This window comes from Aulonocara stuartgranti (assembly GCF_965226115.1).
Source record: "Aulonocara stuartgranti genome assembly, chromosome: 19".
Lineage (NCBI taxonomy): Eukaryota > Metazoa > Chordata > Actinopteri > Cichliformes > Cichlidae > Aulonocara > Aulonocara stuartgranti.
Window position 1 is genome coordinate 13,683,418 of NC_138955.1, and position 11,832 is coordinate 13,695,249.

General features: G+C 40.8%; 1 protein-coding gene across 1 annotated transcript; it reads right to left on the minus strand.

The window, feature by feature from the left end:
• Positions 1-841: 841 nt before the first annotated feature.
• On the minus strand, positions 842-11,543 carry cox16 (cytochrome c oxidase assembly factor COX16). The gene is made up of 4 exons (XM_082516234.1): positions 11,380-11,543; positions 4,259-4,336; positions 2,247-2,315; positions 842-1,677 (listed from the first exon to the last, which is right to left on the minus strand). The coding sequence occupies exons 1-4, from the start codon at positions 11,437-11,439 to the stop codon at positions 1,564-1,566; spliced, it is 321 nt and encodes a 106-aa protein (XP_082372360.1). The 5' UTR covers positions 11,440-11,543; the 3' UTR covers positions 842-1,563.
• Positions 11,544-11,832: the final 289 nt, after the last annotated feature.

The window sequence follows — 11,832 nt, forward strand, 5'->3', positions numbered from 1 at the left end:
TGGAGCCACCCGGTGGAGCATCCAGCACGAGTGTGTGATTCACCTCTAAGATTACAAATGCACCAACATGTGGCTATTCTAATTTTAGAAGCCTCTTCGCAAAACACCAGACATTTTTATCAACCCTCCGCCTGACGCAAGAGCTTTGATGTGATCCGCTAATCCTGTTATAAACACTTGATTACTCCGCTTTGTTATTCAGAGGTGTTTGGCGGATAAGAGGCGATTGCTACTTCATGGCGCTTTGCCACACATTCAAACAGCCTATGACAAAACAGCACTCTGAGCAAGATGTATTTTTGTACAACCTGTGCATGGGAAAAATAACCCTCACATATGATCTGCTGTTTGTTTCCTGAGCCCAAGAACACTCTGTATTAAAACAGCTCAAAAGTCAGGAACGTAAAAAAGGGATTGCGGAAAATGTATCCCAAGACATTTTCATGCACCTGAAGAATATTCATTACATCTCATTTCACAGCTGAATGAGATGAGGCAGCACATGCATTATCTGTCACTCACCCACACATTACCTAAACGTACGAATCTAGGGCCATTGTTGCATACAGAAAATATCATGTTCTTTTGTTTTTAGGACCAAAAAAGCAAAAAGGTAATACTATTTCTATTATAAGCACAATAAATCCACTGCAGTGCAAAGTAATAACTGTCAGAAAAACAGATTACTGTCGAGAAGTATAAAGCCTGAGGAAAGGCTGGACTGTTCTCTTATTTATTCCTTTATGCTTCCAACTGGTAAATCAATGCAATACCATTGTAAACAAAGACCCACCACATCCACCAGCTTTTGTCAAAAACAAAATGAAAGTGAAGGCAACACTGTGGATAAACAACAATAATTTATTGAGTCATGTAAATCATACATGGATATATAATCCTTTCTTTGTGGAAGATGCAGCAGGACACAGATGGGCCACCTGCTGGCTGAGACAGGTGACACCTGATTTATATTTGTGCATTAAATTATAAGTATCAACTTTTTTTTTATTATAACACCAGTTTTGCTTCTATGGCATAATAATAGTAGTAATGGACAGCTTGAGCCAATCACAATGCTGGTATTTTGGGTGTAAAAAAATGATGATAAAGTCATTGTCTATCAACTTCCCAGCAAATCAGAAAACACCGCTTGACTCTGCACCACCACGTATTCAGGTGTGAAGCCTACTCTGCTCCACGTGCTGAAAACAATGGAGACAGCATGTGTTTTATGACTGCATTATATCTATATAAATATATATTAATAATAATATTACTTAATATTGGACACCACATGAATTTATCTGTGAACGCAGAAATGGTCCTGATGATACATCAGTCTGACTAATAGCTGTGAACATGTTACAACCAGAAGAAACCATTATCGCCTATTAATGTATATTCCCCAAGTCTGAATTCCTGCACAAGCAAAGACAAAAGAGTCCAGGCCCTGAAGCTGCAGAGACTACCATAACTGAATCTCAGGTCTCTCCACAGTTCATTCTTGTAATGTTCCCGGTGTGTATTTGTGTGTGTGCCTGCTCAGCCTGATGTCCTCCAGTCTCAGTCTTTATTGCTCAGCTTCCTGCGCTGCTGCTCCTGGTACTCCCTGGAGTCCTCCCAGGGACGAGGGCCACGGATGTTCTTCCAGTCGTCCAAATTCATCTCCTTTAGCTTCTGCAAAGCAAAAAACCCACAAGAGGCAGAGTTAAACTCCAAGATGCCTTGAATGAAAAAACAAACAAAAAAATATAAAAGAGGATCATCTGCCCCCATCTCATCCTATGCTAACATCCTCCTCTGTCACAAAAACTCTCCTCTTGCCTTATTGAGCTCCATATTTAACATTTTTGTCTAATACATCCACCATCCTCAAACCATCTCAGCGTTGTCTCCAAGCCACTCAATCTGTGCTGTCCCTCCGATGTACTAATTTTCAATCTTGTCCACATCCAAATCTTCACTTTCTGCATCTCTTCCTCTGCCACACCTCCAGCTCCTGTCTTTTTTGTCTGTGCCACTTTCTCCGAACCATACATCACAGCAGGTTTCACTATCTTGTCAATCTTTCCTGTAAATTAACCTGGTACTTAAAATTTTTAACAATGCACCAAAAATTCTGTCAGTGAGGCATTTTGACACTTAAAAGCATGATTTTTGCTCTCCCAGCTTTCTTGCAGACACACTACACAAGTCAGAGTCTTTGATCTATTCCACTGCTAGTCTCACAGCCTTGTTCCCCTTACCTCGTACTCTTCTTCCAGTATGACCGGCTGCCTCTGGATGTTCACTTTAGCCTCCAGTGAAGGATCCAACTGCAGGATGGGGGAAAAAAGAGGGGAAACAAAATGTTTACTTAGCTGTCACAGCGTCACAGAATTAAATTCCAACAGTAAGAAATAAAGAGATTATGCAAAGGCTCCCCTTGCTTGAATGACTGATTTGTAGATAGTTTGTTAAGAGGAAATTAAAAGTACTAAAATGAGGTAAGAGAAGGTTTGTATAGTTGCAACTTGCAAATGAGGTCACCATTTCATTTCCCACAATGTTATTAAATATTATGTATTATGCTATTTAAAAGATGACATATGCAGAAGAGGTGAACTACTTTCCTTGTGACTATAAATAGAAGTAAGAAACACTCTACACTTTGTCTCACCGGTGTAGAACTCTCTAAACCCAGAGGGAGGATCCAATTTACCCTGTTTTACTGTACAAATTGTTCTCCTTGAATTGCCATCAACATTACCCAGTTCAGTTACATATACACACACACACACACACACACACACATAAGAAGGTTATCGGAGAGAGAGTTGAGTCCAGTCGAGTTATGAGGACTTTGCAATTCAAATTGATTTTGCCTGAGAATAGGGCTGAAATGAATCCCATTCCGAATCATTACTTTTAATGAGTTCTAATATTTCACAGCAATAATGCTGCAGTTACACAGCTGACTGATGAATTTCATAACACCATGATTGATTTACAATTAGACCTACATTACTACAGCCTATTAATAATATATAGAATATTCTAGAGCATTGACACCAGGGAATTAATTGCCTAAGTTAGTCAGGTACCTGCTGTGGAGGTGTTAGCAGCTGAAACTGGGTACAAACTGGGTATGCCAGAAATAAAGAAAGTTCACAAAAATCTGAACAGGGAATAAAAAAAAAAGGCATTCAGGTTCATCTCTGCCAACAGGCTAAATCAAATCATTGAAGGGAAGATGCAAATTGGATCACACAGTGACTTACTCTGAGTGGCTTCACTGACTTAAGTGAGCACTTATCTGCGAGAACAAAAGAATGAAACTGGCCAATAACAGGCAAGCTAAAAACAGTAAGAGTGGTTTTAATCATGAGCATACAACTTTTTAGATATGCCATGCATTAAATTATACATGCAAACACACACACAGCAGAGTTCAACATTTACTCCACAGTGTCAGAGAGAGAGGAACAAGATTCTCTTTGCTGCAGGCCCAATCAGAAGAGAGTGATACGTGTGGGGGCTGCTGCACAGGCACAGTGCCAGGGGCCCAATGCCCTCCTCCTCCTCCACCATGATGATGATGATGATGATCATCATCATCATCATCAGTCTAGTGCTGCTTCACATGGACAGTAATAAGAAAAGAAGCCCCTGCTATCTGGCTCCCACCCAGGTATCACGCATCAACGTATGTCGAAATAAAATAACACAAAACTTGTGCTATTACTTCCCCTCACAGCCAGCTTATCAGACTGTAATGCCTTCTAATAAATGCCCAACCTTTTATCATTTTAATGAATTGGTTGTCATTTAATGTATTATTAGAACTTGTTCTCCCAGCTTGCTCTTCTACCGACTCTACCGCTTGTCTGAAAAGATGGGTAGACTAAGTATTCAATTCAGATGTCTTAAAACTTGACCACACTGTACTAATCTGTAACAATCCAGGAGTCTTAACAATGAGACAAAGTGTGTTTTGTTTTGACACCTTACACTTGGGAGGAAATCTGCTGCAATTACAGTTCCAACCACTGGGTGGAGAACTTGCACACTGTCTACTGTATTGTACAGAGAGAAATTATTTTACCCGCTAACTGTACACTTAATTACATTGTATAGGAAGGGGTCTTCCCACTTAACAGTTTATGTAACCATAAAGATCTGGGAGTTTAAATGTAACTGACAATTAACTGACTTTGAATAAACCTCGACCAAATCCTTTTTCTTCTTCTTAAAATACAAAAGGAATCAAACTACAAACCCTTTTTCTGATCTTCTGGGAATCATACCGGATTTGTGTGAACTCCCGCAAGCCAAAGGAACCACCAACTACCAGCAACTGAAATAAGAAATATAAGAGAATGGAACCATAGGCATTGTGGTTATCTACAGCACCGTGCAAAAGTCTGGAAGCACTCCACACTTTGTAATATTTTGCTAGGTAAATCAGTAAATAGCAGCAATCAATTTATTGAAATAAACACACATGTAAATACAGTATATAAAGCAGAAAAAATGAAGCTGTTGCCGATCACGTGCTTTCTCATGGTGGATCAAATCTGATGGTAACTTTCTGTGTTCATAATTCCATCATTTTTGAGAAGATCTCCAACACCACTGGCTGAACTGAAGTCCCAAACCATGACAGACCTCTACAATGTTTAACGGATTGTTGTACCTGTCTCCTGAGGTCCTCTGCACATATTGGTGACAGTTTGAACCAATAATTTGATAAGATTTCTATTCATTACTGCAACAGACCTGTTGTCACTGATTTTCAGGATGACTCCTGTTTCCCTTCCTTAAGAGTGGCTTCCTGACAGCCAGTGACACCATTTATGATGAGGTGAACAGTAGATGGATCTGAAGGGTGAAATGCACCTGTGAGGTCATCTGTCATGTCCTTGACCGATTATTTCCCTTATTTCGTAAGGATGTGACTTACGAGGAAGGATAGGCAAAATATAAAGAATCCAGGAATGGTTCGAGACCTTTGCACAGTACTTTATGGTATAACTTAGGTATTTCTCGTTAAAGTGGATATAAATAGGGGGGGGCGCTAGCGAGCCAGCAATGGAGTAGGACGTGTTTCTGAAGGCTCCCGCTAACAGAGTTTCAGAAATAGTTTTTTTTCAACCTACAAAGTCTCATTTTATGTCACAGGGGAAGCTAACAGTTTTATATACTATATTAAAGCTTCACTCGAGACAAAATGGCATCGAACCTAAGGAAATACAAGTACACCGGAGGAACTGCGGCTAGGCCCGGCGCATCCTCGGGCGAGAATACCAATGGTGGCCCAAGGGCGGCGCCCGGCTCAGCGACCACTGAGGAACGGGCTCAGCAGAGCGATGGGCGCTTTGTGGACACTGATGCCCTGAAATTAGAGCTTCTTCAATCCATTAAAGATGATATCAGCGTGGTGTTAAAAGAAGAACTCAGGAATGCACTGAAAGAAGATTTTGATAACATTAGGGCTGACGTGCAAGAAGTGAGAAATGAGATTGCTAACAATACGGCGGCAGCGCGCGCTGAAATGGATGGAGTTAAGGCCACGGTGAAAGAAGTAGAGGACGGGCTGTCAATGTGGAGCGATGAGGTGGTCACCTTGCAATCTACGGTGAAGACTTTGAGGAAGGAGCTATCTGACCTGAAAGATAAATGTGATGACATGGAGGGCAGGATGCGGAGATCCAATATCCGTATCATGGGGGTCCCGGAGGGCCCGGATTCGAGCTCCACCACGGCCGTATCCGCGCTACTACGTGAAGCGCTGGGTATGGATAAAGATGTTATTGTCGACCGCTCACACAGGAGTCTGGCCCCGAGAAGGCCGGGTGGTAACCCGCGGGCCATCATAGCCAAGCTTCATTACTACCAGGACTGTGTGGAAATTCTACGCCGTGCCAGGACCCAAGCTCCGCTGAGGTTCAATGGACAACCGATTGCAATATTCCCGGACTTTACGACCTCGGTGGCCCGAGCTCGGGCTGCTTTTACAGAAGTCCGGAAACTTCTCCGTGAGCAGGAAGGTATCCGTTTTGGGATCAGGTTCCCAGCGCGACTTTGTATCACGCACAACGGGGAGGAGAAAGAATTTCTGGATGCGGCGAAGGCAATGGAATATGTTAAAGAACATATTATCAACGTTTGAGGAGGCTGCGCCTGTCGCTCTATGTGGGAGCGCCAGTGCTACGGTTGGTTGTCTCAGTTACGGCTGAGTGTACATGACTGTTTGTTGTAGCGTTCGCACGGTGATGAAAAGCTTGAAGAGACACTTCTTGTTCAGACATTTAAACTTATTTCATAAACACATTTTGGTTCATTTTATTTCATGGCAATGCCATTGGGTTTAGAAAAGTTCTATACTTTGTTTGGATGTCGATATATGTATGTGTATGTATATATATTTTTTCTTTTTCTTTTTCTATTTTATTGACTATTTTTCTTTGTAGGATATGTTATGTCAAGCGGCCAGCGGGAGCCTAAGAGTCTGGCTTATAGTAACCCAAACAAGCACTAGGCTATATGTGTGGATCTGTTTGCAGGGGGTTTGGCAGTCACCATGTTCGATCTGGTGTAATTGCTCATTGTGTTCTTGGTTTGGGCTTCAGCCAGATATGTTTATTTTACTTATCAATGTGTTTTTTGTTTTTCCCTTTTTTTTTTTTTTTTTTTCCTTCTTCTTCCTCCCCTCTCTTGCCTCTTCTCCTATGCCTGTTGTGCATCTGGAGCTTTCATATTTTACTATTTGAGCAGGGATGAGCACAGCGCGATCATTTAGTGATCGGGTGGTAAATTTTGTAAGCTGGAATGTAAAATCACTCAACCATCCAGTCAAGCGGAAAAAGGTTATTACTCATTTACAACGACTTAGAACGGATATAGCATTTCTCCAGGAAACGCATCTGCGTACCTCTGATCATCTTCGAATCAAGTCTGGATGGGTAGGCCAGATATATCACTCTAAATTTAATTCTAAAGCTCGGGGGACAGCAATATTGATAAGCAAAACTTTACCATTTATAGCCACAACTGTAGATGAAGATCCTGCAGGCCGTTTTGTTGTAGTTGTAGGACATTTATATGGTTTCCCCTTGATTTTAGCGAATGTCTATGCCCCTAACTGGGACGATCATAGTTTTTTCACTAATGTCTTTGCACGGCTTCCCAACATGGCAACGCATAATATTATTCTTGGTGGGGACCTAAATTGCTCATTATCTGCTATGGACCGCAGCTCGCACAAATGCACGCCTATTTCAAAATCAGCACGTGTTATACAGCGTTTTCTTCATAACTACGGGTTAGCTGATGTATGGAGATTTCGTAACCCAACTTCAAGTCAATATTCTTTTTTTTCTAATGTCCATAAAACATATACTCGTATAGATTATTTCTTTCTGGACAAAAAACTCCTCCCTTTGGTGACAGACTGTGATTACAAGGCCATGGTGATTTCAGATCATTCACCTGTTGTTCTTTCACTGCGTATTCCCAATGCCTACTCCAATTATCGGCCATGGAGGTTCAACCCAGTATTGTTAGCAGACGAAGAGTTTGTTAATTATATTAGGTCTCAAATAGATTTCTTTCTTGCCATCAATCAAACTCCAGGGATGTCACCATCAACTGTTTGGGAATCTCTAAAAGCATATCTGAGAGGCCAGATAATCTCATTCTGTGCGAACAAAAGGAAGAGGGATACTGAGCAACTCTCTCTATTGGCTGACGAAATTACTAAACTAGACGCTGTATATAGCCATTCCCCTGACCCGGTATTATATAAACGTAGGCTGAAATTACAAACTGAATATAATCTTCTATCTACAAAACAGGCTGAGTATCTAATTTCGAAGTTGCGTAGCTACTCGTATGAGCATGGAGAAAAAACAGGCAAGCTGCTAGCTCATCAGCTACGACAAAGAACAGCTAATCAAGCTATCCCTGAGATCCGGAATGACCAGGGAATAAGATGCACGGATAACCAAGGTATAAATAATAGTTTTTTTAGATACTATCAGACTTTATACAGCTCCCCCCCGGCTAAGGATGACCTGGCTCTAGAAAATTTCTTTGAGAAACTTGATATCCCTTCCTTAGGAGAAGATGCGGCCACCAGTTTGGAGGAGCCCATTTCTGATGCTGAAATTGAAATGGCCATACGGAGTATGCAGTCTGGAAAATCACCTGGCCCCGACGGGTATCCTTCCGATTTTTTTAAGAAGTTTTCTAACCAATTGAATCCATTGTTAAAATCGACTTTTGAAGAATCTTTCCTCTCACAATCCTTGCCTCCAACAATGCGTCAGGCAGTGATCTCCCTAATTCTAAAAAAGGATAAGGATCATTTAGATTGTGGCTCATACCGTCCAATATCTCTGCTGAACACCGACACCAAAATCCTTGCTAAAGTGTTGGCCCGCCGTTTAGAGAAACATCTGCCCTCCATTATCTCACCTGATCAGACAGGCTTTATCAAAAACAGGTACTCGTTTTTTAATATTAGACGTTTATTAAATATAATCTATAGCCATGTCAAAGGTACTGTATTGAAAACTGTTATTTCACTTGATGCTGAGAAAGCGTTTGATCGGGTGAGATGGGACTTTCTTTTCCATACGCTTGAAAAATTTGGCCTCGGGAGTAATTTTGTATCCTGGATAAAAGTATTGTACTGTGACCCTGTAGCGGCCATTCGGACCAACAATAGTCTGTCCCCCTTTTTTCAGCTTCAGCGTGGCACACGACAGGGGTGCCCTTTGTCACCTCTCCTTTTTGCCATCGCAATTGAACCGCTAGCTATTGCTCTAAGACACTGTGTTGAGGTTGAGGGAATACGTCGTGGGGATATCGAGCATAAAGTCTCTCTTTATGCCGACGACATGCTCTTGTTTATTTCCAACCCTTCAAATAGCCTCCCTAAACTTTTAGATGTACTTAAGGAATTCGGGACAATTTCCGGATATAAGGTGAATTTCGGGAAAAGTGAGGCAATGCCTTTAGGTACAATAACCGGGGAACTTTCGTCTATTTTAGCACCTTTCAAGCTCAGCTATAACAAGTTCAAATACTTGGGCATTTGGATTACGCAGAATCATAGAGACTTGTATAAAACTAATTATCTTCCTTTATTGTCTAAACTAAAGGAGGATTTTGGAAAGTGGGAGTCCTTGCCTCTTTCGCTGGGTGGTAGATTAAATATCATTAAGATGACTATATTCCCTAAATTTCTATATCTTTTTCAGTGTCTTCCAATTTTTTTAACCAAGTCTTTTTTTAATAATCTAAATAGTCAAATCTCCTCCTTCATTTGGAACAAAAAACCACCTAGGCTGAAACAGAGTGTATTACAAAGACCGCGGAGCGCAGGAGGCTTGGCACTCCCAAATTTTCTGTTTTATTACTGGGCAGCTAATATAAGAGCATTATTGTACTGGATGAAAGACCATGATAATTTATCATCATCATGGGTAACACTGGAGCGGCTATCGGTGAGTCAATCCTCCCTGGTGTCTTTGCTGTGTGCCAGATTACCTCTGGCGAGACCGATCTCCAGCTTCACCACGAATCCTCTTGTTGTCCACTCACTGAAGTTATGGTATCAGCTCAGACGGCACTTTGAACAGACTGAACTCTCTCTTAATGCACCACCGCATAGACACTGCATGTTCTCCCCATCCTTGACGGACGAGGCATTTAACATATGGACAAAGCTGGGAATAACGTCAATGGCTGCTCTTTTCACGGACAATATCTTCTCCTCATTTGAACAGCTGGTGAACAAGTTCAAGATCCCTCAGTCACACTTTTTCAGGTATCTACAACTCAGGAATTTTGTTGCTTCTAATACTGACTGCTTTCCGTCCTGTCCACCACCATCCCTTTTGGATGATATTTTTGATTTTAAGCCAAATGCTAAGCGGGTTATAAGTGATGTTTATGAGCTGTTGAGTAATTTTAGGCTGTCCACATTGCAATCACTTAGGGAACGATGGGGAAGTGATCTTGGCCAACGGATTACAGATGAGACTTGGCACAAGATAATCAATAGCATTTCTTCATCATCTATTTGCCTTAAACATGTGGTGATTCAGTTCAAAGTTGTTCACCGTCTCCATTGGTCTAAAACTAGACTGAGCAAAATCAAGGATGGGTTTGACCCCACATGTGACCGGTGCAAACGAGAGCCTGCTTCCCTATTTCACATGTTCTGGGCGTGTCCAAAACTGGGTAGCTTTTGGAAAAGCATATTTGAAACCATATCCAACATATTTGGTGTTCCAATTGCACCCTGCCCGTTTATAGCTATTTTTGGAGTGACGCCTTGTGATGCCAGTCTTTCCAAATCACACTCTGATCTTCTGGCCTTCTGCACTCTTTTGGCCCGTAGAATGATATTATTGAAATGGAAAGAGCCACTTCCACCTGTATATGGGCAATGGGTTAAGGATGTCATGTACTATACTCAGCTGGAAAAGATCCGCTACACTGTAAAAGGTTCGGTTCGGCGGTTCTATGACACATGGCAACCTTTTCTTACTTACTTTGAAAGATTAAGTCCGGATACTATTGCTTAATGTGCGTGTGAGTGGGGTTTTTTTTTTTTTTTTTTTTTTTTTTTTTTTCTCTTGCTGTTGTTCATTTATTTTATTATTTACTTTGTATCTGTAACTTTATTTTATTTTATGTTATTTTGTCTCTCCTTTCCTCTCTGGCTGGGTTTTAGTTACACTGTTCTGGGGGGGTGGGGGCACAACTGTCTGTTAATTTTGCCATAATTGTTGTTGGAAGCAATTCTTTGTTCAATAAAAAGACCTTGATCAAAAAAAAAAAAAGTGGATATAAATAAATAAGAAAATAAATGCTGCGGTCACTGTAGCTTTCAAGACTTTCAAAACAGAACAAGAATTGCTAACTATCTAAAACCTTAATGATTTAGTCCACTGTATGGGCCTGTATGCCTACCAGACGAACAAATACAGCTTCCTTCCTAAAACTGTCAACAAAAGCAAGCACTACAACCTTTAAGATGCTTCGACTCACATTTGTATACCTAACTATAGAAGCCTGGGATTCGGTTTGAAATACTGTTAAACAGTCACGATTAAAGATAAATGTCGTTACAGCAAAGAAAGGAAATGCCCAAAATGGGCTTTAACACCCAATTTAACTATAACTAAGACAAAACGAAAAAACAACTAATACTATTATGAAGTTCCAGATACAAGATCTTACTTCAATATTAGGAGTGAACTGGTTAAAGAAGTCATTTACACGCACCACGGTGGGGTCATGTATTCATAAAACAGCTAAGCTGCTAGCAAATATTAGCTCAAACTGCTTAGTCTCCGTAAATATCGTCGCATAAAAGTTACTTACAAGCATAGGGATTCCATATTTCACCGTTTTGTTTTTCTGCAGCAACTTTAAATTAAACATAACTCTCCTTCAGACTACAAGCCCATGTTACAGGTTCAAACAACAAACAGGTGACATCTGAGATGCATTTCCTGGAAAGGTCCCACACTCAAACTGGTCCGTATAGTTTTGAGGGCACGCTGAATTGTTCCGTTGACTGTTCGTATAAGGGAAATGAGTTTGTCACATTTTTTCTCGTTGGTTTAGATAAAAAGTAAAATATCAGATCTTTACTCATGTCGCTCAACCAGGGGCTCTATAAATGTTCCCAGCAGGATATTTTGAGCACCAATCATTTTATATCCTGTGAATTTGTAGCATGAAACTTTTGTTGAAATATCTTTATAAAAATAAAAATAGATATCTTTCTCTATTATGCACCCTCTAATTTCTAACTAGGCAACCAGCCAAATT